At 46.1% G+C, this 26,722-nt stretch overlaps 3 protein-coding genes and 1 long non-coding RNA gene across 7 annotated transcripts in view; 2 read left to right on the top strand and 2 right to left on the bottom strand.

The window, feature by feature from the left end:
- The window catches only part of LOC307221561 (interferon-inducible GTPase 5-like), an 88,158-nt gene that overhangs the window by 5,960 nt on the left and 55,476 nt on the right, over positions 1 to 26,722 (bottom strand). The gene's annotated exons all lie outside the window — the stretch shown is intronic.
- Positions 73 to 8,631, top strand: LOC307221611 (uncharacterized protein). The gene is made up of 3 exons (XM_079986290.1): positions 73 to 77; positions 412 to 472; positions 5,342 to 8,631. The coding sequence occupies exon 3, from the start codon at positions 5,347 to 5,349 to the stop codon at positions 6,262 to 6,264; it is 918 nt and encodes a 305-aa protein (XP_079842416.1). The 5' UTR covers positions 73 to 77; positions 412 to 472; positions 5,342 to 5,346; the 3' UTR covers positions 6,265 to 8,631.
- On the top strand, positions 15,849 to 18,106 carry LOC307221788. Its single transcript, XR_013841516.1, has 2 exons — positions 15,849 to 17,593; positions 17,830 to 18,106. It is a non-coding gene; the product is annotated as an uncharacterized lncRNA (long non-coding RNA).
- The window catches only part of LOC307221552 (interferon-inducible GTPase 5-like), a 74,315-nt gene continuing 65,707 nt past the window's right edge, over positions 18,115 to 26,722 (bottom strand). Inside the window, exons 1-3 of one of the 3 annotated variants that reach the window (XM_079986181.1) lie at positions 22,650 to 22,667; positions 22,325 to 22,461; positions 18,115 to 19,454 (exon numbers count right to left, since the gene is read on the bottom strand). In XM_079986181.1, the coding sequence (XP_079842307.1) occupies positions 18,281 to 19,438 (1,158 nt within the window). In that variant the 5' untranslated portion in view covers positions 19,439 to 19,454; positions 22,325 to 22,461; positions 22,650 to 22,667 and the 3' untranslated portion in view covers positions 18,115 to 18,280. Of the gene's footprint in view, positions 19,455 to 22,316; positions 22,462 to 22,649; positions 22,668 to 26,722 lie in introns of those variants that run through there. The other 2 variants (XM_079986182.1, XM_079986180.1) reach the window with 2 other exon arrangements.

The following is a 26,722-nucleotide window of genomic DNA, read 5'->3' as shown; positions in this document are numbered from 1 at the left end:
TGCACATCCAAAAGTGCGTGCGAAGTGTGCGGCGGGGGAGAAAATATATTTGTTTATAAAGGCAGTAATCGAAGCAAGTAAAATGCTTTTTATTTTTATTTTTTATTTTGCGAGAGAGAGAAATGGCACGATCGCGTTAGTCGGGGAGAACACTAAAACGCTTTCTTTCTTTATTTCCCCTGAACCGAGTAAGGGGAAAACCGACTTTAGGACCCATTCGTTGCGCGCCGTTAGAGGCAGCGCCGTGCACCAAGGTGGAGTCACGTGCATTGCAGGAATCCGAAACTGAGAAGTTAACAAAGTAGGATTGCTCTCGTTGAAGGAGAGGACGGAGAAACGGCGGCGTGCGATATGTAAGTCACTGAGGAGGCAGGTGTACTTTTTCTTAGGGGATTTTTATTTCTTCCCGAGATCGCATTCCACACGGAAGTGCAGGTGACTCTCTGCTGCTTATCCGGATTGCAGTCGTCAGGTTTGTAACGTTAAGGACGCAGTGAACCAGAGGAGGATTTATTGATAGGACATGTGCAAGATAGGAACTGAAATCTGCAACTGGAGCAGCTCTCTTCCGGGAAACAGTTTGGCTTATTGTAATAGTAACAATTTTTAATTTATTTATACCTCGCTCATCAGGCTGGGTTTCCCCAGCCACTCTGGGAGGCCTGTGGAACCCAGCTAATCCAGATTTTAATCTTATCCTGAGTTGTTTTAAGAGGTGGTTTAATTATTGTTTGATTTTATATCAATGTTTATATTTGATGTTAGCCACCCTGAGCCCGGTCTTGGGCGGGATACAAATAAAAGTTTATTATTATTATTATTATTATTATTATTACAGCACATAAAAAATGCAACGCATTAGACATTAAAAACTTCCCTAAACAGTGCAAAAATATATCACCTGTCTGATAATAAATGTTGGAAATGTAGAGAGGCTGAGGGGACATTCTTTCACCTCTGGTGGACATGCCCAAAAGTGAGGGTCTTCTGGGAAATGATCTATAATGAACTAAAAAAGGTATTTAAATATACCTTTGTTAAGAAACCGGAGGCCTTCCTCTTGGGCATTGTCGGCCAGAAGGTGTCAAAGAAGGACAGAAGTTTCTTTATGTATGCGACAACAGCAGCAAGAATACTTATTGCAAAGTATTGGAAGACACAAGACTTGCCCACACTGGAAGAGTGGCAGACGCAATTGATGGATTATATGGAATTGGCTGAAATGACTGGCAGAATCCGAGACTTGGGAGAAGAAACAACGGAAGAGGACTGGAAGAAGTTTAAGGACTATCTACAAAAACAATATAAGTTGTATGAATGTTAAGTATCTGCACGATTTAGAAAATCTCAGTTCAGCAAATAGATTTTGTAAAATAGAAAATTAAGTTATAAGTAAGAAAAGGTCGAAATTTAAGGCAACAATATGTTTAAATTTAAGGTATGAGTAAATGATAAAAATTATCTTAAATTTAGAAGTATAATATTTGGAAAGTACAAAATAAGGTATGAAACAAGGTAATAATTTGCTGATATTTTTAATATAAATAATGCAGGGTAAAGGAGATGTGAGGAAGTCCAGTTAGTTATATATAAAAAAATTGTATTGAATGGTTGGTTTTTTTCTTTTTCTTTTTTATTTTTTATTTCCTTTTTTCTATATGGTTTTTTGGTGTATTTGTTCTGGCTTTTTTGTATACTATTTTTTGGTGAAGGGATCTTGTATGAAAATTTAATAAAATATTTTAAAAAAAAAAAACCTTCCCTAAACAGGGCTACCTTCAGATAGTTGTTTGTTTCCTTGACATCTGAAGGGAGAGTGTTCCACAGGGCGGACGCCACCACCGAGAAGGCCCTCTGCCTGGTTCCCTGTAACCTCACTTCTTGCAGTGAGGGAACCGCCAGAAGGCCCTCGGAGCTGGACCTCAGTGTCCGGGCTGAACAATGGGCGTGGAGACGCTCCTTGAGATATTCTGGGCCGAGGCTGTTTAGGGCTTTAAATGTCAGCACCAACACTTTGAATCGTGCTTGGAAACGTTCCGGGAGCCAATGTAGGTGTTTCAAGACCTTATATGGTTATATGGACTTGGTGGCCACTCCCAGACACCCATCTAGCTGCCGCATTCTGTCGCAATCTAGCTAGCCTTCTCCTCCATCAATTTGCCTGATCTGCTTTTAAAGCCATCTAAGTTGGTGAGCATCGCTTCCTTCCCGTGGGAGGGAGTTCTGTAGCTTAACTAGGTTCTGCATGAAGAAGTGCTTGTTTTATCTGCTCTGAGAGTTTCCTAATAAGAATTAAGTATCCACGCCCACTGTTGTGCATGGCAGGAGCTAGAATGAATCTGGACTGAAAGCATTTTGGAGATGAACATGAATGGATTGAGAAAAACTATTTTTTTGTGGCACTAGCGGGTGAGTGTGTGCAAACACCTTGAGGCTGCAATCCCACCCTCACTGTCTTGCGTAAGAAAGTATCAGGAATGTCACACCTAAGGCAATGGGACATACATGCCTGCATGCCTCTCTTTTCTAGGACCATTGCGAAATCTGTTGAGTTTTGCACTGGAGGATAAAAGGGGGTGCACACAGCAAAGTTTTCAGTTAGATGATGCAATCATGCATACGTTCCATCAATATGCTCTTTATTTTCTCTCTCACACACAAAGGTGGGAATGCCTCTTTTTAGATGATGGGTGGCACCAGCTGTATTTTTAAATTTAAAAACTATAGATTTGGATTTGCTGACCAACTAATTGTGAAGGCACCTTTCAAGCACAGTGGAACCTTGGTTCTCAAACTTAATCCGTTCCGGAAGTCCGTTCGACTCCCGAAACAGTTCGAAAACCAAGGCGTGGCTTCAGATTGGCTGCAGGAGCTTCCTGCACTCAAGCAGAAGGTGTGTCAGACGTTCAATGTTCAAAAACCAGAACACACTCTTCTGGGTTTTCAGTGTTTGGGAGCCAATTTGTTCGTCAACTATGCCGTTGGAGAACCAAGGCTCCACTGCATACCGTATTTTTTGCTCTATAGGACGCACTTTTTCCCCTCCAAAAATGAAGGGGAAATCTGGGTGCGTCCTTTGGGGCGAATGCAGGCTTTCGCTGAAGCGTGGAGAGCGAGAGGGGTCCGTGCGCACCGAAGACATCCGCAGCCTAGGCAGCCCTGCGGGAGATCCCGCAGGGATGTGTAGGCTGCGGATAGCAGCCTGCTTCCCGGAGCGTCGGGCGCCCTGAAAGCAGAGCACCCGGCGCTTCGGGAACACATCCGCAGCCTAGGCAGCCCTGCGGGAGTTCCCCGCAGGGCTCCTCACGCTGCGGATAGCAGCCTGCCGCCCGGCGCGCAGGGCACCCTGAAGCAGAGCGCCCCGCACGCCGGACAGACATCCACAGTGTGGGGAGCCCTGCAGGAGTTCCCCGCAGGGCTCCCCACGCTGCGGATAGCAGCCGGCCGCCCGGCGGGTGGGGCACCCTGAAGCAGAACACCCCTTGCATCGGCCAGCCCCACAAGTTCGGGGGACAGCAGGGAGGCGCAGCGCCGCCATCCCGTTGTTCCTCAACCTGGTTCGGTTTCGCCGACCTGCTTTTGGGGGGGGGGATAAAGGAAAAAATTTTCCCCTTTATTTCCCCCCCCCAAAAAAAATAGGTGCTTCCTATGGGACAGAGTGTCCTATGGGACGAAAAATACAGTATATTGATGGATGGCTGGATGGATTAACCAAGGTGGTCAGTTGACAAAGGCTGCAGTCCTAGACACCAGAGGTGGGAAACCTGTGGTTCTCCAGATACTGAACCTTTAACCTGATTTGGTGGCCCTGTGGTCTAAACCACTGAGCCTAGGGCTTCTGATCGGAAGGTCGATGGTTTGAATCCTCATGATGGGGTGAGCTCCTGTTGCTCAGTCCCAGCTCCTGACAACCTAGCAGGTCAAAAGCACATCAAAGTGCAAGTAGATAAATAGGTACTGCAGGTTAAAATGATGAATTACGCAGAATTGGCTAGACTATCAGGGAGAATACGAGATCAGGACGAACAGAAGTTTCATGAAACTTGGAGTAAATATTTGGTGTATATAAGAGACAACTGTAAAACCTTAAAGACACTGGCAGGGTTAGATTAACTCTAACAGCATATGGTTAACCAGATAAACAAAACAAAATACGCGATTGTCAGAGCTGCCTCCAGGTCCCAGCTCACAGAGGACCAACGCTAGGCTGTAGTTATGTACAAAAGTCTTTATTGAGATTCAGTCTCCATTTTAAAGCCGCAGCGTGCAGCTCTACGTCCCGACCTTAGACCGGCGAACCCCCGTCTGAGTCTCCTCCCCCTCCACACCAGTTTAAGACTCTCGCTTTGCTCCACCTCTTCCTAAGTTCCTTTCTCCTCTGGGCCCTCCTGCCCGCTAGGGTCTCATCCTTCCTGGACTCCTCTGACGCTGACCCTGACGATTCTTGCCCCTCCTTCCGGCGGGCTTTAGGACCTGGTTCCCTATCCGGGCTACCTTCTGTGCCGCTCGCCTGTACCTTTGAACTTGGCGCGCGCGCCCAACCTGCAACTTTCCTCTTAACCGTTAACTCGCTCTCCAATGGAGGCGTGGTCAACCCTGACTCATCTTCTCTCGCTGGTGGTGCATATGTGGGCTCTGACACCTGGGACTCCTCCCCCCCACTACGCTCTGGTGGGGAAGCTGGTCCTGATTTCCAACTGCTGCTCTGGGAGTCCCCGCTGGCCCCTTGCTTCTGGGGTGTCCCCCTTGGGTCGCCCCTTGCCCTGCCCATCGGCGCCCCCTTCTGTGAATCTTCCGATTCGCTGGAGAGGCTCATGGAATCTATCGGGCTGCTGTCATATTCTGCTACGCTGCCCTCGGATTGCTCCCCCTCGCTTTCCATCTCCTCTCCTCCCTGCGCTCCCGCTGAGTCCCTGACAGCGATGTAAGAAAATGTACGATACTTACCAAAGGGGTGGAGGGAAGTCTGAAGCTCGGCAGAGCCAAAGATATATGTGAAATTTATTTGTATATTGAATGTTTATTTAATGAAAATCAATAAAAAATTATTGACGAAAGATAAATAGGTACTGCTCTGGCGGGGAGGTAAACAGCATTTCCGTGCGCTGATCTGGTCTACCAGAAGTGGCTTAGTCATGCTGGCCACATGACCCAGAAAAACTGTCTGCAGACAAACGTCAGCTCCCTCGGCCAGTAAAGCGAGATGAGCGCCCCAACCCCAGAGTCATTCGTGACTAGACTTAACTGTCAGGGGTCCTTTACCTTTTTTTTTAATTGTGGAAACAAAAACCATCAATGAATTCTACCTCCCAGCACTGATGATATTTCCTTCTTTTTAAAGGAAACATGGCCTCTGTCCTCAGCACTGTCTTGCAATGGGCTCTTAGCATCGTCATCCCATGGCTTACAGCTCAGCTCTGGAGATTCATGAACAAACTGCTGACCGCCGTGGTCGTGGTGGCGCTTGCTGTTCTCCTCTCCACAATGTGGCTAGCCATGAACAAAGCGGATTATTCCCCCATGGGCACGGACCACGAGGTTGCTGTGACAGCCAAGCAGTTGTGGACGCCCACCAGCGTCCTCAATATCATGAAGGATGCCCTGTTGTACGTGGCTAACCTGCTGCCCTCTTACGAACCACTGACAGCTGAGAATCTCCTAAGGCACCGCGATCGACTGGATGGTGTCAACTACATACTCCAAGCCTGTTTCAACAAGGCTATTGATACCTTTCTCCAGGAGCCCTGGTCTGTGCAGCAAAATGCCCAGCTGGTTATCCAGTGCGGTGGACCCCCCATAGAGTTTCGGTCTGGCAAGGGGGACTGCCAGATTTCTGTATATGTCCTATACAAGCAGATCCAGTGTGATATCAAAGAGCGGACGGCCGAAATGTACCTTGCGAGGCTGGCCATTCGCAAGGAGCCGCTGAGTGTCGGAGACCTGCTGAGAGTGAGGCAGAGCTTGCGCTCCTGGGGGGTTCTTCCCGAGGAACTAGGGCACTGCTTGGAGTTTGCAGTGGAAGAGTTTGCCAAGGAGCCGTTCTGCGTCCAGGACAATGCCCACATGGTTGTAGACTGCGGCGGGCAGGTGCTGAACTTTGCCTCTGGCGAAGGGGAGAATAAGATCAATATCTATGACGTACGGGAAGGCCTCATTCACTACCGGATCAGGATCTCGGGTTCCTGGACCAGCATCATGCGGTTCTTTCATGGGAACAAAAATCATGCGCAAACACATGCGAGGAAGCCTCTGCAGCTAGAGTGAGATCAGAGCTACGAAAGGAGGTTGCCTTTTCTTGCCTCTAAAAAGACTGGTTCACAGTTTCCCCCAAACATGAGAGAGGCAGAACATGTGCACATTTTTGCAGACAGCCCCCCCCCATTAAATGTGTTTTGTATGTTGTTTTCACAAACTCATGGATTTTTATGCACGCTCAGCCATACCTTTATGCATTTTTGAACACGATTTGAGTTGGGGAAACTGCATTGATAAAATTCTGGTAATCACTGATTTTGAAGAATAGCTTCCTTTTGATCCATGGGCTGATAGGAAACCTTTCCAACCCAAGAGCCACATTTTCTCACAGGGAACCTTTCTGGTTGGGGGGACACCCCTCCGGGGATGGGTGATGCAAACAGATTAGGAAGACTAGGCAGCAATTGAGCCCCCATTGCTTTTGTTCATTTGTTCATTATTTACAACATGTATACAATACTCTAGCCAAAAAGGCGCCCAGAGCAACTGATGTGATCTGCCTTTCAATCCAAAATACACAACACACAAGGAAAAGGGGTGGGGATGGAGGAGGAAGCATGCCAGGACACTAGTTCTTAAAGTCCTTTTAAGGACCTGTTGGGAAGGAACTGGAAACTGTTCGGTAGGCCTGATGCGACTGGCTACTGCTCCTGATGGTGGACCAATCACAGCTAGTCTTTGAGCAGAGGCAGTGACACAGTCCTCCTGTGCTGCTTCCCCTCTGCTCTGACGCTGTGAAGCAGCCTTGACCCTCATCCATTCGTTGCTAAAGCATCACTTCGTAATATGGCATGGAACAGCCTTTAAAAGCCTGGGAGAAGAGCCATAGCTCAAATGGCAGAACATCTGATTTGCATGCAGACGGTCCCAGGTTCAACCCCCCACAGGTAGGCTGGGAGAGACCCCTGCCTGAAACCCTGAAGAGCAGCTGCCAGTCAGTGTAGACAATACTGAGGTAGGTGGGCCAACGATCTGATTCGGTATAGGGGAGTTTTTACCACCAATGTGTGGCTGGTCCCTTCGGGTGATAGCCAACCCATGCTTGCCCGTCTAGTTACACCCGGTCCATGGGATGACATTGCCTCTCATCTTATTATTCCTGGAAGTATTGCCCTTGTAGAACTCAGCAGGAAGGAGGATGGGGACAAAACCAGGGTTAGCTGCCTGTCATTGGCTCTGGCACCACCTACTGTTTGTCTCCCTGTCTTCCTCCCTACCAGACACCACTGCTTCCCATGCTCCCCAACGCCACCAAATCTCCCCCTGCCCAGTTTACACATCATCAGGACGCCTGCTTCGTGCCCCGACCCAGCACAGTATACAGAGGGGAAGAGGGAGGAAGAGAAAGAAGAGGAAAACCAGCACAGGAGAGCGGTGGTCTATTGCGCCTCCTTCTTTAGTGCTGGTGTTGGACTCTGTAACCGACCACAATGCATCCATTGGTGGAGAAGTAAACATAGTTGACCTTAGCGGCTGGTATGGGCGTGGACCGGAGGAAGGGCTTGGCTTGAAGTTGTCAGGCTGTGATTGAGGCCGGTGCCCCAGGTCTTGGCTGTTTTGAATTACAGCTGTCCTTGTTTTATTTCCATCTGCTTTATCTTGTCCTCTCATCCCACGCATCGTGGTTGCCTCTGGGATGCTGTAGCTTGCTGAGCTGGTAGCAGGAGCGCAACAGATTGTAGAAGTTCCTCCCAACCTCCTAATCCAAAAAGGAGCCTCTTCTGCGTTCTGCCTAATTCTGGCCAGAAGACTCACTTGGGGGTCCTTCTGGGTTTCTGTCTTGGGCGTCTCTCTATAGCGCCACTTGCTATAGGCTTTCAGACTGGGTGGCGTAGCTGTAGTTGCAGCCTGGTCTGTGGCCTTGTTGATGCTGTGCTGGGCAGCCATTGATGCTGTGTTTTCTTCAGGAACATCCAGGAGCTTGGGTGTCCCTGAAAAGGTGCGATGGCTGCCTTTCGAGTATTGCAACCGGGCTGTTGTGTGACCTCCCACAGGAGTCATGGAAGAGGATGTAGCTGGAAAGAGAAATCAGACTTTGGTCACCTTCTCAGTGTCTTGTGCTTTTGAACTATAGGCCTATTGTATGGAAGTTGGCAGCAGGACAGTGAAAATGGATTCTATGTGCCCTAATGGTGGCCGAGAGACTGATACGGGTGAATTGGAAGAATGGAAATACATTTCCCCTTTATCAGTGGCTTGACAACATTAGCAACATAGGAACAGACAACTTTCAGACACAGGCTTTCCTTGGATAAATACAATGAATGAGTTTACAGTGGTGAGTGAGAAGTCATTTAATTAAAATTGTATTAATTTGGTATCAATGTATAATCATTTGTGAAAATTGGGTTGTAATTTGGAAAATCAATAAAAATAATTGACAAAAAATGGAATGAGTTCTCACAGAATATACTAGGTTATTGACAATTATGTGGGGTTTTTTTTGGGGGGGAGGGTTATTGTTCTTATTTGGATTTTATATATTGTGATTTTTTTTGTGAACCGCCCTGAGACCTCCAGGTATAGGGTGGTATATAAATTCATTCATTCATTCATTCATTCAATAAATATTAGGACAATAGGAATATGCACAACTGTATATTGATGTATGATAATGCAACAGTATTTTTTTTCATTTTCACTCACTTTTTTCTTTTTTCTCAATCTATGTCTTTTTGTAAATGAAGTTAACATTGTTGTTGTTGTTGTTATTTCTCCTCCAAGGAGCTCAAGGTGACATACATAGCTCTCTCCCTCTCCATATTATCTTCACAACAACCCTTTGAGGTAGCTCAGGCTGAGAGGTGGTGACCGGCCTAAGGTCAGGGAGCGTCATTGCTGAGTAGGGATTTCAACCCAGCTTTTCCAGTTCCTGGTCCAACACTTTAACCATTGCACCTCCGCTAACTGAAAATCCTGGGGATTGCACCCGTGACATTCTGCATGCACAGCAGAAGCTCTATCAGCTCTATCACTGAGCTACAGCAGTCCTTCCCTAGCGAGAGAGATTGGTGGTTTAACAACTCTCTTTTGTTGTTGTTAAAGATTAAAATCAATGGGAGGTTTTACTCCATGGTGAATAGCAGACATAGTTGGAGTGGGGAGAATTTCGACCAGGGTCACAGCAGGAGCCAAAGGATTAAGACCATCTTTCCTGTCAGGCCACAGTCTCGGTCTGACTCTGAGGTCCATCGCACTGGCTGCTTAATGAAAAATCAGCGGCAGAACCCTAAAACATGTGTGTTTAGTTGGGCCTTAGGGGGAGCCGGCCTTCCCCACCAGGTGCTACTCCTCCCAGGTGTATCTGTGATGCAATAATTTTGTGTGAGTCGTGACCTCGATTGTGCAAACTGGGCCTGGTTGGCAGAGCTGTCCTGGCTGAATAGGGAAGGGTGCAATCTATGCTTGGAATGTTATTGTAGAGGTGGATGCCTCTGTGCTGAGACACACAGGTGGTTTCCCCAGGGCATATCCAGGCCTTGTGAAATAAATCACATTCCAGAGGGAGCGGGCAGGACCTAGAACGAGGAAGAAGGAACAATAATATGGTGGACTTCGGTTATTGATGAGGGACAAGTTACAGACTTCCCTCATGCTCAACCTGTAGGTAAGTTAACAACTTTTTTGCTATTCCTGAAATGGAAATGGATGGATCAGCGCTCTTCCTGGTCTGGTTTGAGTTCTTGTGCATGTTCTCTGTAGACAATTTTTTTTTATAAAAAAAGCACAACTCAGACAAAAGTGTTAGCAGCATCTGTAGCTCAGTGGAGCACATGTATTCAGTGCAGAAGTTCCCAGGTTCAATCTGAAGGCAGCCCTGTTTAGGGAAGTTTTTAATGTTTGATGTTTGATCACTTTTTAAAAATTATTATTAATATTCTGTTGGGAGCTGCTCAGAGTGGCTGGGGAAACCCAGCCAGATAGGCGGGGTATAAATAATTTATTATTATTATTAATCAATCCCCAGCATCTTCAGGCAGACCTGTGAGAGACGCATACAGTGGTACCTCAGAAATCGAACGGAATCCATTCCGAAAGTCCGTTAGACTTCCAAAACATTCAGAAACCAAAGCACGGCTTTCGATTGGCTGAAGGAAGCTCCTGCAACCAATCGGAAGCCACGCCGGACATTCGGGTTCCAAAGAATGTTTGCAAACTGCTTTCGGGAGCCAAAACGTTCGAGTCGCAGGGCATTTGGGATCCAAGGTACGACTGTATTTGAAATCCTGGAGAGCTACAGCCAGTCATTATAGACAGTGCTGAGACAGATGGACCAATGGTCTGAGATGGTATGCGGCATATTCCTATGGGCTGGGAACATTCTTCTTTTTCACTATGGAGACACTTGTGCAAGGACACACATTTTGTATTTCATCTCGCGGGTGCAGAAGCTGCAGAAAAGCCTTGGCTGAAACACAAGCCCTGAGTTGTAAACCTTTTGGGAAGGAAATGTACAGCAATCCATTGAATGTGAACACGTTTATAAGTACCATAGACTTACGTCTTCTGTTCTGAGCGCCAGCTGCACCCAGGAGAACAAAGGAAAAGCAGAGGATGCTTGGAGACAGCATTGCAGTTTTTTTTTTAAATCTCGGTGTGCAAAGCCCCACTCAAAGCTTGACGCATCAGAGTACAAGAAGGGATGACCTGAGGGTGGAAGCAGAGCTGCATTGTAATGATGATGGGGAAGGGAAAGAGAACAACCCGAGGACTTACCCTTTGCCCCAAGCTATCTAGGCACAAGTCTGAGTTTTGCTGGTCTGTGTCAAATAGGTCGTCCCCCCCCCACCCCGCTTTCTGCAGGAAAACCTGATCTTCACTGAGAGCCAGTGTGGTGTAGTGGTTAAGAGCAGTGGACTCGTAATCTGGTGAACCGGGTTTGATTCCCCACTCCTCCACATTCAGCTGCTGGGTGACCTTGGGCTAGTCCCACTTCTCTGAAGTCAGCCTCACTCACCTCACAGAGTGTTTGTTGTGGGGGAGGAAGGGAAAGGAGATTATTGGCCACTTTGAGACTCCTTAGGGTAGTGATAAAGCGGGATATGAAATCCAAACTCTTCTTCACTGCTGAATCAGAGCAGACAACAAGTATTTAAGGCAGAGGTCTCTTTCAGCCCTACGTGGAGATGCCAGGGAGTGAAGCGATGCCCTTCTGCAGTCAGGGCAGATGTCCTATCCCTGAGCTAGGGCCCTTGAGTTTTCCCATCTGCAGCAATGCCCCACCTGCGCAGTAAATACAGTGGTACCTCTGGTTACGTACTTAATTCGTTCTGGAGGTCTGTTCTTAACCTGAAACGGTTCTTAACCTGAGGTACCACTTTAGCTAATGGGGCCTCCTGCTGCCGCCGCACCGCCGGAGCACGATTTCTGTTCTCATCCTGAAGCAAAGTTCTTAACCCGAGGTACTATTTCTGGGTTAGCGGAGTCTGTAACCTGAAGCATCTGTAACCTGAAGCGTATGTAACCTGAGGTACCACTGTATACTGCTAAGTGACTTGTAACTTAGTGTTGTCTTGGACGCAGCCCATTAACATTTTCATGGATGAATCACTTCCTTTGAAGCAACATCACAATACAAAAAGAACCTCTATAATTGCCTGCCTGCACGCAAGCGGACGTATTTAACAATATTGCGTATATCAAAGCAATTTCAAATCCAGTACAGATGCTGACGGGGCAAAAAAAGAATCTCCGCTTAGAAGGCTTGTTGAAAGAGGAATTGGATTTCCTCCCTCCCTCCCAAGTGAATTCATGGAGGACAAGGTTGTCCATGGACTCTCACAACAATAACTATGTAAAGTTGCCTCTGTTGGAGACAGGATGCCAACTGCTGTGGGTCGCAAGTGGGGAGAAGCTTGTGGGCTGCATGAAGGACTGCATGCTGAAATTCCTGCATTGCAAGGGGGTTGGACTAGATGACCCTGGGGGGTCTCTTTCAACTATGATTTTCCTGAGCATCTTGGCCACTGTGAGAGCAGGATGCTGGACTAGGCAGGCTGGTCACCTGAACCAGCAGGTGACTGGTAACGACAATAAAACACACAACCATAATAAAACCACAATTAAAGGCAATGGCTAAAAAACTTTGTCAGCATTAGGGACAGATGAAGCTGTCTCTTTTGGTTTCTCTGTGTTTCTTATTAAAATACAGTGGTATCTCAGGTTACATACGCTTCAGGTTACATAAGCTTCAGGTTACAGACTCCACTAACTCAGAAATATTACCTCGGGTTAAGAACTTTGCTTCAGGATGAGAACAGAAATCGCGCTCCGGTGGTGTGGCAGCAGCAGGAGGCCCCATTAGCTAAAGTGGTGCTTCAGGTTAAGAACAGTTTCAGGTTAAGAACGGAAACAGTTTCAGGTTAAGAATGTGTTTGAGATAAGGACAATTGGCCATAAATCAGCGGCAGGGAGGAAAGTAGTCTACCAGCTGCGGAAATAGAAATTTCTGGATTAACTATCTGTAGTCTGGATTCAGAGTGTCCTTCCTAGGCTAGCTGGGGAAAATGGCAAAGATGGATTGTTTACTGGAAGCCGAATCACAGGACAGAGCGCTGTAGTGACTTTTGGAAACACTGGGATAACCGCTTCTCCCAGGGTGTGTGGAAACCATCAACAGTTGCAGGAATAAAGGATTCAACACCATATATGAATGGGAAAATATCATGGAGGGAAACTGTCACACGCAGGAAAGAATAAGGATTACAGTTAGAATTCTTCACTTGAAATTTTATAGATTACCTAATATACCATCGCAAATAGAAATCACAACTGTAGCTGTTAAATAAGGAATTATATCTGAAAGGAATGGAATGGAAATTATTAAAATTTTGGAACGCAGAAAAAGTGTAGAAGAATGAAGCCATCAGATCTAGCGTGTGAGAGGGCCAGTTTAATTAAATTGTATAATTTGACATTCGAATAATTGGCATTAATAATTATATTAATTGGATAAAATTGGTATTACTATAATGAGGCTGCTATTGGAATGATATTGGATAATCTATAATAATAATAATAATAATACCTACATAAGAAACGTATTTTCCGAAACTGATAAATAAAGTAAGTTACGAAAGAAAAAAAAACTGCAGTACAAGACTTAGCTTTTCTAGAACTATTTCCAGATTGAATTTTAACAAAATGTCCAGAATTAACATTTTCAGTTCTGAATGTCTAACAGCTGCCCTGTTTCAAATATGTATGAAATTCCATTTATTCTAAGGCTGCCAGAGGCAGGATAACAGGCATATATTTGTCAGACCTAACACGGTTTTACTTACTGAATTCAAAGAATGGCTTACCTGGCGGTTGTTCCTGAGAATCCCAGTGACTTTGTTCTTCTGTGGCAGGTAAGAAATATGGAGTGACCACCAGGTCACTCTGTATGCCCTAAACTTCATTCACTATTGAAAGAGTGATAAGTTTCTTTTGGGAGATGAGAGCAGTTTCTGAGGCGGCACCCTCACATTCTAACATTAAAAGAGGCATTGTGCAATTTGAAAAGGCTTTCCTGGTCAGTGAGGTTGTCACAAAGCTGCAATTTGGAAACTGACGGTGCTTACCTCTGTTTCACCTGAGAGGAATCCCTCCCTATTTCATACCTTGTTCAGCAGCCTTCATTGTTTGCAAAGGTTGATGTCTCATAGGATCAAAGAGTTGGAAGGGACTGTGAGGATCATCTGGTCCAGCTCCTTGCAATGCAGGAATATGCAACTGGTCCATACAGGGAACGAACCTGCAACCTTGGTGTTGTCAGTAAAAACCCATGCATGTAGGCTTTGTGGTTGGTTTCTGACTAAAAAGGACTTTGGGCTGCATATGGTGCATGTTTTTCCTATTTTCCTTTTAGATGCTGATTTTCTTCTTTGTTTTGTGGTCGTACCTTGGTTTTCAAATAGCTTAGTTCTTGAACATTCCGGCTCCCAAATGCCACAAGCCCGAACGCCACAAGTGACTGTTCTGGTTTGCGAACTATTTTTGGAAGCCGAACATCCGATGGGGCTTCTGCGGCAGGAGTTTTCTGCAGCCAACCAGAAGCCTCGCCTTGGTTTCTGAACATTTTGGAAGTCAAATGGACTTCCGGAACAGATTCCATTCGACTTCCAAGGTATGACAGTATTGCATGTCAAAACTCAATAAAAATAATTTAATTAGCAATGAAAATGCAAATGAATACATCATCAAATCAATGCACTAAAAACAAGATATTGCAATCCAAATAATTCATTTTGGCAATATAGACATGCCATTTCAAATTCATTATAAAATAACTATTAGAACATATCAGTTAATATAAATTAAACACAAGAAATTCCAGTAGAAATCACATATTAAGAATAAAAAAAGGAGCCACTGTATCAGTTAGATTTCCTGCCATAGGTCTAAAACAGAATCAGGCAAGGGTCTTAGCTGGTCAGATCTTGTCATAATAGAATGGTTTTGTCCTTGCTGAAAAGCAGCAGGCTTATATTTCTCAATAAATGAGAGAGAAGGCATTTGTTGTCCATCAAAGCATGACATGTTTGCTGGAAGGAATTCATATACTCACTCTGGATGATTCATGGCTGAGTTCTAGGTGTCATTGGGTTCTGCGGAATGAATTAGGCATATGCAACTGATCCCTCCTTGAAGCAGGCAGTACACTGGCATCAGCATGGCTTTGGGGGAGGCTTCTCACTGCTTAGCCAAATTGCAAACATTAGTTCCAGGGCATGAATCAAGTTCCAGTTGAACAAGTTGCTGGAAGCAATTGCAGATCGATCAGGGGGCTGGGGATGTCGGGGGGGGGGGGCGAGGATGGAGAGATGGGGTAGGAAGGGAAGGAGGGAGATCTAAAAACTCTTTTTTTGAGGTCAAAAAAGGAGCACGACACAAAACTGTAGAAGAAAGTCAGCTGGAGTGCAAAATGTTTGCATGCAAAATATGCAAAAGTTCATATGTCACATTGCTTTGTATATATGTGTGTGTGTGTGTGTGTATAGCAGAATATTTTATTTCACTCCCAATAAAATGCAATTAATGCATCAGTTTGGCTGCTTTTAAGGAGCTAAACAGTGATCAAAATGAAAGTGCTTATTTTTAAGCAGTAAAGGTAAAGGACCCCTGGAGAGTTACGTCCAGTCAAAGGCGACTATGGGGTTGCAGCACTCATCTCACTTTCAGGCCAAGGGAGCCAACATTTGTCCACAGACAGCTTTTCCGGGTCATGCTGCCAACATAACTAAACTGCTACTGGCACAACAGAACACCGTGACGGAAACCAAGAGTGCATGGAAACGCCATTTACCTTCCTGCCGCAGTGGTACCTATTTATCTACTTGCACTGGCATGCTTTCACACTGCGAGGTTGGCAGGAGCTGGGACAGAGCAATGGGAGCTCACCACCAAAAGGTTAATATATATCATTAAAACAACTCTTCATGTATGCAACATTAACCCTGCCCTTGCAGGTACCTGCAGTGCCCAATCAAGTTGTGTATCCACAGCAGTGGCCAGAGGAGGAATGACCACTGGGAAGATTGCAGAAAGAGAAATGGAAAATACCTGTTGCTGCTGCCCCTTCTTACCTCTTTTTCAGAACATCTCTGGAGGCACTGCTGACCAGCCTTTGTGCTCCAGAGATGTTCTGAAAAAGAGGTAAGAAGGGGCAGCAGCAACAGGTATTTTTCATTTCCCCACAGGGGTTGTGCTTGTGCTAGGTGGGTGCTAAAATTAGAATGCTTATATTTAGCTTGCAATAAAACTTTCAAAAGACATTAAGCAGAAACGCCTCTTTGGGTTGCAAAAAGATTTCCTCTTGGCCCTGGCATGGTTCCTGAGCCTTTATCGTCACAGTATATCATCTATAAATTACCTAATATTATGTGTCATGGCAGAGTAAGTTTTAAAAAGCAGATCCCTGCCTGCAGGTAAGCAATGTGCCTACAGATCTTCCTGGGACTTTGCCACGCATTGTGCAGTGCAGTTTAATTCGTACCATTTACAGTGTTCTTTCTGTAAACAAAAACAAGCAGCCATTTTGACCCCCCACAATGAAAGAAATGGTTGAAACTCCCCATTGCCAACCACAAATAGAGGGGTAAATTGTGGGAGGGGTGGTTTAGTTCTGTCCTAACCCCACAGTATAGTAGTATTTCACCTCAGCCTTCCCAAAGCAAGTAATGAGTCAGAGGTTTTGGACTACAACTCCCATCAGCTCTAGCCAGCATGGCCAATGAAGCCCAAAACATCTGGAAGGCATCAGTTTGAGGAAGGCTGTAAGGATCTTCCAGATGTCCTTTTTATTGAGCATTCATATCTGAGCTCATATTGGGGTGATTATAGGCAATCCTACTTTCTATACCCTTTGCATCTGCAAATGTTTTGGGATGGTCATTCTGCTTCGTTTGCAGTAGGCATGGACTCCATAGTTTCCTGCTAAAGCCCTGCAACTTTTTCATAGCACAAATGTTCATGGGTGTGTGTGTGTTGCCCACTTTTGTCACACTACAGAGCAAGAGTGACCTTCCAGATGGCAATAATAACCGAGTGACATTGGGGAAATGTTGCAGAACTATTAATAGAGTGGAATGGTATGTGGATGGTCCACTATAACCCCCCCACTCATGCATTATTACTGTGTTGATGACATGTTGTCTCAAGGCAAATCTAAAAAAATGTAGTATAAACACTGACAACTGGGAAAAACTGGCCAGTGAGCACTCCAGTTGGAGAACAGCCTTTACCAAAGGTGTCATGGGCTTTGAAGACACTCGAACTCAGGACGCAAGGGAGAAACATGCTAAGAGAAAGGCACGCCTGGCAAATCCACACTGTGATCAACTTCCACCTGGAAACCAATGTCCCCACTGTGGAAGGACGTGTAGATCCAGAACTGGCCTCCACAGTCACCTACGGACCCACTGGTACAACCATGTTTATGGAAGACAACCTTACTCGGCTACGAGTGATTGCCAAAGAAGGAGGGGTGGGGTGTCTAGATAATTCACAATATTTCTTATTTATGAGACTTTCATGGAAAATGGAAAGCTGATTAGTAAGGGTGGCCATATTTCAAAAGGAGAAAATCCAAACACAAGAGTATGGTTTTTTCTCCCCCCAAAAAGCTACACTCCTGACATGGGCTGCCATACATCCGGATTTTGCTGGACATTTCTAAAATAATTAGAGGGACCATGTGAAAGCAGTGTTGATTATAATACAAACGTCCTGGCAGTAGCAAGGAGATTAACCAATTAGTTTATTTCATGAAAACTTATACACCGCTTGATTCTAATAAAACCTCAAAGAGGTTTACAAAGAGATAAACCAACAAAACCAGGAAACAATTACAGTTGTGCTTTAAGATATGCAAGAGTTAAAATACTAGAACAGATTAAAATGACCTCAAGTTTCTATTTCACAAATGTGGAGGCTCCTGTCTAGCTGAATGCCCTCCTTCAGTTTGAGTGTGTATGAGGGAAAGCAAATTCTGAAATAGATGTTGCATGGTACTTGTGATATAGAGCTAACTCCTGTTCCTAAAGAAAAAAAGCAAATGCAATATATCTATCTATCTATCTAGAGAGAGAGGGAGAGAAAGAGAATGCTGCAGCCTGCATAAATTATAACTTGAGACCATCCTTGCAAGCAGGTTCACAGAGGTCACTAGTTTTTCTACTCTGACATCATATACAGAGCAATTCATTAGTGGACTGAAAGAATTATGAATAGGAAAAAGTCCATTTGTCCCAAAGTCTCCTTTTGGCATTGGTCTTAATTCTTATACATTGGATAGAGATACTAATTTTAAAAAGTAACTGAAAGGGTATTATGCTGGCATTCAGATTATTTCACTTAGGGTTGTCTTTTTTAAAAAATGAGACGCCTAAGAATTATGGAATTTTTAAAATAAAAAACCTGATCATCTGATTATTATTATTTTAATGTCTTTTGGTGGTGGTTGTTTTAAAAATGGAAACATGTCTAATTCGCCTGATACTACATATCAAGCACTTTGTCATCATCGTGCATCTGTTTGTTGCTAAATGGACTTTTTCCCCTCTGCCTCAAGAGCTTTGGACAAAACCCTCTGGGTGTCATCAGCAGCACCCGATATGCATTTCTGCAGCATGAAGTAGGTGCGAAGAAGCGAAATCCCTCCGGACAGAAGAAAGCCAAAGATGGGGAAATGCTCCCAGCGGTGATATTCATAAGCCATCACTGAGAGTCCCACCAAGTCGGGCAGCACCCATAAAATGGCAGAGAACATTCCCAGGGACTGCATTGCTGCTTTAAGGGCTGTGCTTGTCTTTCCAACACGCTGGGCCAGAGCTGCAAGGGATCGATTGTCTAGGCCAAAGTCTAGGAAGCACCAGGAGCGGAACTTCCTAAACAGAAATATGGGGAGAAGGAAGGGAACTGGGCTTCCAAGAGCGACCAGCAAAACAAGCCCTTTGGTCCAAATCTTCTCCTCCACAGTGGTTTTCTTTTTCTCTAAGATAGGCAGGCAGATGCTAGGGAAGCGGAGCAGAAAGGCTTGCCTCTTCAGCCGCAAGAGATCGTTCTTCAGCGTTTCCTGCAGGAGGGGGAAATCAAAGCGGTCGGCTTCCCAGTTGGAGATGATGAAGACTTGTGGGTCCCTCACTCCTTCTCTTACCAAGCACTCTTTGCAGTCCTCCTGGATGTGCAAGAGGACCTTCTTCTCACTGTAGTCAGATGGCCGTTGCCTCTTGGCGGCCGACAGGTCCAGGTCTGCTTTGGTGCGCACAAAGTAGAAGCTCTTGCCCATATCTTGGATCTCACGGACCAGGTCAGAATGGGTGGAGCGGAAGCGCTGGGAGCCGACGATGACGAAGAAATCAAAGTGATTCAAATCAACCTTCTTCTCAAATTTGTCCTCCCCAAAAGTTGCCATTCCCCTTCCGGGGTGGTCCCAAAGGATCACTTGTGGAAGTGTCGGGTGTGGGTAATCCTTGACTTGGACTGTCGTCATCTGTATGCCAGTCGCAGCAGCACGCGGGTCATCGGCACGAAGACCCAGCATGGCATTGATGAAGGAGGACTTCCCGGAGCCGGGCTCTCCTACTACGGCAATGTTGAGCGGAGTGCTGTTGAAAAAGTGCAGTGGTTTTGCCAGCACGTGTGACACAGCGCCTGCCAATTGGCCCTGAGAAATGGCTACCTCGAAGTCTTCCACCATTGTGGATCTCGGTGCACTGAAGAGAAAGGAAGCAGGAAAATGTTAAGCGACCGGCCTAACTAGAAGCATTCATTAGTGGCATGCCCTCCATAAAATTTCCAGCGTCGCCAATATTATTATCATTTGCCAAGCAACAAAGCTTTATAGGTAGAAGGTATGAATCCCATCACATTCCATAATTCAGAAGTGAGAGGAAGGATAAAGTGCCCAAAGGTCATGGGACTTCAGGAGCTGGAGTTGGTGAGCAATAAAACACCCGTTGTCTGTGAAGTTAACTCTTTACTCAAAGAAAACCAAACAGTGCAGGCCAAGTGAACACAGCAACTCTTCCCAGTATCTCTTGCCCCAATGAAGCTGTTGCGAGGACTGTAGGTCCCCACATCCCCCGCTCTCTAAGGCTCCTTCTTCCCCAGCAACCTGAATTTCTTTCATCTTGTCTCTCATTGCTCTGCCCTCTTCATTCCTCTTCATGTTCTGGGAGACCGGGGGGGGGGGGAGAGAAACTGGTTACACGACAAGGGGGAGATTCTCTGCCTCTACTCTGCCTCTTGACCCCCCTCCACTTCTGCCTCTGATTCTGGACCGCTCTCTTCCACAGACTCTTCCTGCTCACTAAACCCTGTTGCCTCTTCAGCTTCTGACATCTTCTCCTCCTCCCAGTCTGCTCTCTCTTCTCCCTCTGACCACTCATCTCCATCCCACCCCCATCCCTTGGCTCTGAGATTCTTCCCCTAGGGTTCCCCAACTGCTGCCTCCCCCCACTCCTCTGCTTCCAGCCAGCCCAACACACAGGAGCAGAGCCCAAGAGCCCTGAATATAGAGAGGGACACGAGGAAGGGGACTCTCAGCATTTTAAGAAACTGCACTTCCTAATTTTTGTTGTTTTTTTTTAGGTTGGGGAGGGACGCTGTGCCCATTACATTGATGATTAAACCTTACATGTTTTTTAGAAAGATGCAACAAAGAGTTCTCGGTCTGAAGGTGCAGAAGAAGAAGATCTGGTCAAAAAGAAGAAGGGGTTGGGGCAGTTTTATTTAAGAATGTTTTAAGAGCGCATCCTACCTTTACACACTGCATGTAAATTCTGCCTTCTTGTCATTTAAGTCAGATGTTTTCAATGTTTTTGGGTCCCCAGCTCCTTTGACCAAGTACTTTATTTCTGCGGCACCCCTGTGGGGCTCAGGAGCCCAGTTATGTCACCCCTTGCCTGCAGAGCTGGCAGCCTCTCACCCTTTTACAAACAACCCCCCTCCTTGCTAAGTCTTCCCTCAGCCTCCTCTCCCCTTTCCTTGGGAGTCCTCCGGGCAGCTGCTGATACAGCCCCTGGTCTCTGAGCTGCCCTCCCTGCCTTCAGTAGAGGTGCCTCCTCACACTGCCCCACAGAGACCTGGGACTTGTCTGTCCATTCCCAACAGGAAGGGCTGGTGGTCTGGCTGGCTGGGCTCCCTCACCCCCTTGCTTGCTTACTCTGAGGCCCCACTTCAGCTCCGGGAAACCAGCACCCCCTGGCCAGCCCCAGAGGCACCTTTCACCTGGGGATCTTGTAACCAGGGTTGCTGCCACAAACAGCTCTTCAAGCCTTTGGGAGGCAGAGACACCAGAGGGCGTCAGAGGAGAGAGGGAATGAAAGAGAGAGAGAGGCCAGTGTTGCCAACGTCACCCCTGACCACCATTCAAGGCACCCCAGGGTGCCACGCCACCCTGGTTGAAAACCACTGATTTAAGTAATTAATAACCATATACACCTTATGTTTCTAAATTCTCCACCCACTTCCCCCCTCCCCCAAGCTGTACATTACAGTGGTACCTTGGTTTAAAAACATAGTCCGTTCCAGAGGTTTGGTTGTAAACCAAAACAGGTTTTACCCTAAGGCGCGCTTTCGCCAATGGGGCCTCTCCCCCCCAAAATTGGTTTTGATTCAAAAAAAGGGACAGGCACTTCCGGGTTTGACATGGTTGTAACCCAAAACGGTTGTAATCCAAAGCGGTTGCAAACCAAAGTTACCACTGTATCAGCTTTCCAACGAAATGGTTTCTCTTCTCAGATTGGGGGCAGCCTCCCCCCTCCTTCTCCCCAACCTGTGGAAGGACCAGACACAAATTCCTCTCCTCCTGACCCCTCAGCAAACCTTTATTTTCTTTCCCCTTCTCTCTCCCCCCTCCGAAGTTTGTTAGGAGTGAGGGAATTTTCCTCACGCTCCTGACTGGAAATTACCTGGGGGGCTGCTGAGATTTCTTGTTGGTGTTGCTGGGAAAGGGCGGTGGGGGGGAGTGCAGATCAGGGTCCAGATTGGAAACTTGGCCGGAAGTTGGGTCCTTTCTCTCTCTCCCCCCACCCCACCATCTTTCCTTCAGGGAGGGAGAGAATGGGATGGGAGCTCTTTTCCTTCTGATCCTGGCATCCAAGGTGAGGGAAGAGCCCGGACACGAGAGGAGGGGTTAATGAATGAGGTCTCCCTCTCCCCCCCCCTCCCTGCCCCAGGTGTGTATTGGGTATGCGGGCGAAGAGCAGCCTGGAAGGGAGGTTGTGTGCACCAGAAGGAGGGCAGCCTCGTAGCAGCTGCAGAGGGGGATGTCGAATGAACACGCGTCACCGCTGGAAAGGGAGACCCGCGTTGATTTGAGAGCAGTTACTTACAACTCTTAGAGTAACACCAGCTCTGCTTGCTGCTCCCTGGATTTTTCATGTTATTTATTCCCTTTGCAGCGGGGAAGAAGGGCAGCCTTCTCCAACATCATTATTCATATGAGTAAAAATAAACGATTCTGCCCCCCCCCCCCGCCTCGCTATGAGCTCAGAGTCTCCTTTAACGCAGACACGCTCAGAAAAAAAAACAAAAAACACGGAAATCCTCAGAGCCCCAGGAGAAATGCTCACCTCCTTACCTGCTGCCAGTCCGAATTTTTTGCAGTAAAGCTCAGTTCCCTCTTCGGAGGCTTTGCTTGCTGGTCTCTTAGGCTTTTCTCCGTCCAACTCTCTTCCTCGCTCTCGCTTTTATTCTCTCTCCCTCCCGGTCGTCGCGCTAAAAAAACCAAAGAAGAAAGCGAAAGTAGGAGCGAGGACTAGATTGCAACGCCTAGCCAGAGCCGCATTCCCCGCTAGAGGGAGCTCCAAGCAGCCTGATTGACAGCGGTGCTGCTGCCTTTAAAAGGGAAGGTCCCAAAGGGTCACTCGTGAAACTTGAAGCAACCGAGATGGTTAACCCTTTACCTCTGCGGTAGTTGCCTCTGTGCCCGTCTCAGCAGCTCCCGCGTTTTCTGCACTTAAGCCCCACATGGCAGGGGGTTGATCTAGATGACCCTTGGGTTTCCTTCCAGATCTGCGATTCTACGATCCCAGATCCTAGCGGCGCGAAATGTTTTGGCACCTGCAGAGAAGAAAACAGGACGGGTCCTATCGCCTGTTTCAACTGCTTTAAGGTTTTATTGCAATTAAGCAGGACATAAATGCTGCGAAATAAACAGTGTTGTTCCACAATGCTTCCTTCATGGCTTGGATGCCTGCAGCTCACGGTCTCGTTGGTCCAACAGCAGCAACATCTGTACCATGATGTATTTATTGCTTTAAAAACCTCTTCCAACAAAGCTTTATGTATAGAATGAGTCAGTGCTCATCATACTTTCTAACCCCTATTAACCAGGGCCAGTGAGGACAATCATGCAGGCACGATAAAATCTGCCACTCACTCCTGATATTTGGGTAGATCTTCTGTAATTCAGAGCAGGGCTTTTAGTGTGACTTCCCCTGTTCTGTGGAATAGCATTCCTGCAGAGATACAACAGGAACCTGCTACCGGCAATTTCTGGAAAGAACTGATGATGTTTTCATTCCGACAAGTTTTCCCAGGTGGATGAATAGGTTGCTGCCATGAGTGTCTATTTAGCATTGTTTGGAAAAATATTTACTTTTTTCCCTGTGTTGTTTTAACTGCTTTTCAGCTGTGTTCATTGCATTTTGTACACTGCCTTTTGAGGATGATAATAATAACAATTATAATCATAATAAATAGAAGTCCTGATGAATTTTGCCGAGAACCTTTTAAAAAAGGAAATAGCCAACTTTTTTGGAAAAGTTCTAACATTCTGCAGAGTGCAGAGCGTCTATAGAGCCTGCATGACAAGCTGGCTTTGCAAACCAGGCAGGCAGGAAGGACACCAAACTCTCCTCAGAGTGATCCTAGACTGACAGCAAAGCCTGTGTCTTATCTGACACCCTCAGCCTTAGGGGACATAATGCAGGGGGCCACCAGGCACGGGTTCCTTCAAGGGTTTCTACAGCCTCACACAGAGAGACTCGCCTTCCCTTCCCCCAGCTGGTCCTCCACCTTCCTGCAGCCTTGGGAGCTGGAGCTCTTTCCACACATACACCCCGACTCCGTCTATTTGCAGACTGGAAAGGCAGGTAGCAGCTGCATCTGCAAAGCCAACTGAGAAGTGTCTGCAGGGGGAATTTCTTGTCCCACGCTCTGAGTGCCAGCAGTGGCAATTTTAATCTGAAATCTTTTGACACACTGTACTGCGGTAAGAGTTCAGACAACCAGTCAGGACCCAGCACAGTCCAAGAAAGGATTTGCAAGGAGGAGAAGGACCTACAGCGACCCCGTTAACTTTCGTTTTCTCAGAAATCACCTGTTTGAGCAGAGCTGTGTGCTGGTCAAGTGTGGGGGAGAGGAAAACTTGGAAACAGGATCTAATTTCTGCTCCAAGATATTAAAAACCCAAAGCTACTTTCCTTTTCAAGGTTATGCAGGATAAAAAGTTGCAAATCTGTGAGGAGAATCAGACTTTACAGGGATAAACAGTTCTGTGTGACGTCACCAGCAGAGCATTTAGTAACAAATACATGCCTGCACCAGTTAATTAGGCTTTTGTCGGAGATAAGCTCAATGGTCCTTGGTGATTTAAAACTGCATAGGGGTTTTCAGTCTCTATTCGGGGTCTCCCATCAGAAGTATGTACCATACTTTTCTGTGTATAAGACTAGGGGTTTTTTTTAACCTTAAAATAATGTTTAAAAATTGGGTTCGTCTTATACACGGATAGTGCACTGTACAAATTTCTTACTTTGTAGTCCCCCCAAATAGGGGGCGTCTTATACATGGGGGTGTGTTATACATGGAAAAATGCAGTATGTCATTCCTAGATCAAAATTGGTGATACATGGTCATCACTGCTGATCTTCAGTGCACAGCTACAACAAAGCAAGTCTATCTGTGAGTTTATGCACATTCCCAGCCTATGGACCTCGACAGTGAAACCTGACAGGTCTGAGCAGCACTACATGTGAACCAATATAACATGCTTATGATGCTTTTGCATTCTCAGAATTTTCTGCAAGGCAAATGAGTCACGTGACAAAGGATGTGCAGGAGGCCCTCAGTAGACATGTTAGTGGCAAAAGGGCTCCCTTTAAGCAGAACAGAAGCACATGCTAATGCAATACGTTCACTGTCACATACACCCACCCCCCATCTATTTTGTTGCAAATAACCAGTGAGGTCTATGCAGAGACAGGGTTGGAAGAAAGAACCTGACACACTTCAGATATGAGGCAGAACCTTGTTGTCATTGCATTCTTACACTGTCTCCCAGCTCCACCTGGTACGCAGGCCGCCTGCCCGTGGACTGTCTTGCCAGAGTGGTGCATGCTCTAGTTATCTCCCACTTGCACTATTGCAATGCACTCTAATTGGGGCTACCTTTGAAGGTGACCCAGAAACTAGAACTAATCCAGAATGAGGCAGCTAGACTGGTGACTGGGAGTGGCCACCGAGACAATATAACACTGGTCCTGAAAGACCTACATTGGCTCCTGGTACATTTCCGAGCACAATTCAAAGTTTTGGTGCTGACCTTGAAAGCCCTAAAGGGTTTTGGCCTAGTATCTGAAGGAGAGTTTCCACCCCCATCGTTCAGCCCGGACACTGAGGTCCAGCTCCAAGGGCCGGCTGGTGGTTCCCTCACTGTGAGAAGGGGGGTTACAGGGAACCAGGCAGAGAGCCTTCTTGGTAGTGGTCAGATGTCAAGGAAATAAACAACTATCTGACTTTTAGAAGATATCTGGATGCAACCCTGTTTAGGGAAGTTTTTAATGTTTGATGTTTTATTGTATTTTAAATATTTTATTGGAAGCTGCCCAGATGGGCGGGGTATAAATAATAAATCATCATCATTACTACTACTACCGCTACCACATCTGATGTACTGCAGATGCAGGTCTGGTTATGCAACCATGGGCATCACATGCCCTTATCAGTCGAATTTTCCTCATAGCACTACTCTGCACCCCCAGCTTGCCATTTACACCCCAGCCTATGGATTTTATCCAACATTACTCATGCTCAGAGCACACCAGTTGAAATGAATGCACCTTATTAACTGGAAGGTTAAAAAAATAAATGGAAATTTCTACGATACTTTGCAAATATTCTACACTGCAGTAGCAGGAAGGCCAGGCTCTGGGTAGTCCTCTTTCATCAACGCCACGCTGCTTAAGTGCAGAAAACTCAGGTGCTGCTGAGACTGGCACAGAGGCAACAACAGGAGAGGTGAAGGAATACTTCCATGGGATGCTTCCACAGGTGATCCTTTGGGACTTCCCAGGAAAGGCAGCATCCCCGCTGGCAAACGGGCTGCTTGGACTCTGGCCACGGCTTCGGCTATTTGTTGTGATCTTATCTCGTCCTCGCTGGTTACCTTCACTTTCTTTTTTGCTTTTAGTATTGTGAGGGTCAGGAGGGAGAGAGGGTATAAAAGGGAGATACAGAGAGAGAGCAGGATGGAGAAAAGTGCGAGAAACCTCGAAGCAAAACGTCTGAGAAGACGACTGAGCTTGGCTGCAAAATATTGGTCCAGCAGCAGGAAAGGAGTTGAACTTTTCTCCTGGGTCTAGAATGATTTCTGTTTCTTTCTGAGCTTCTTTGCGTTAAAGGAGACTCTGATGTCCTTGCTTGGTGGGGGTGGCAGAATGATTGTTGTTGTTGTTTACCTTTTACCTTTTTATCGTTATTATATTAATTATATTATAGCTGTTGTGATATTATATTATACTATCATATCATATTACATCCAGTGCTTTTTTTTCTTAAAAAATGTTTAGGGGTACTCTCATTTGACCATACAAAACCACCATTTTATAGTTCAAATTAGGGAAAATAAATACAGTAAATGGTCAGTGCAAAGAACATGCATTACCTCATATTACACAGCTCACAGCGACTTCCACATTGGCATAAGGTTGTGTGCACTAACATCTTCCTGATTCCCTTCTGGGAAAGGAAAGGA

The sequence above is a fragment of the Podarcis cretensis genome (assembly GCF_951804945.1).
Source record: "Podarcis cretensis genome assembly, chromosome: 8".
In the NCBI taxonomy this organism is placed as follows: Eukaryota; Metazoa; Chordata; class Lepidosauria; order Squamata; family Lacertidae; genus Podarcis; species Podarcis cretensis.
The sequence above is the reverse complement of the archived record's forward strand: the minus strand, read 5'-3'. Positions and strand labels throughout refer to the sequence as shown.

Coding starts and splice junctions, on each gene's coding strand:
- LOC307221611 (XM_079986290.1), top strand. CDS start 5,347: ATGGCCTCTGTCCTCAGCACTGTCTTGCAATGGGCTCTTAGCATCGTC.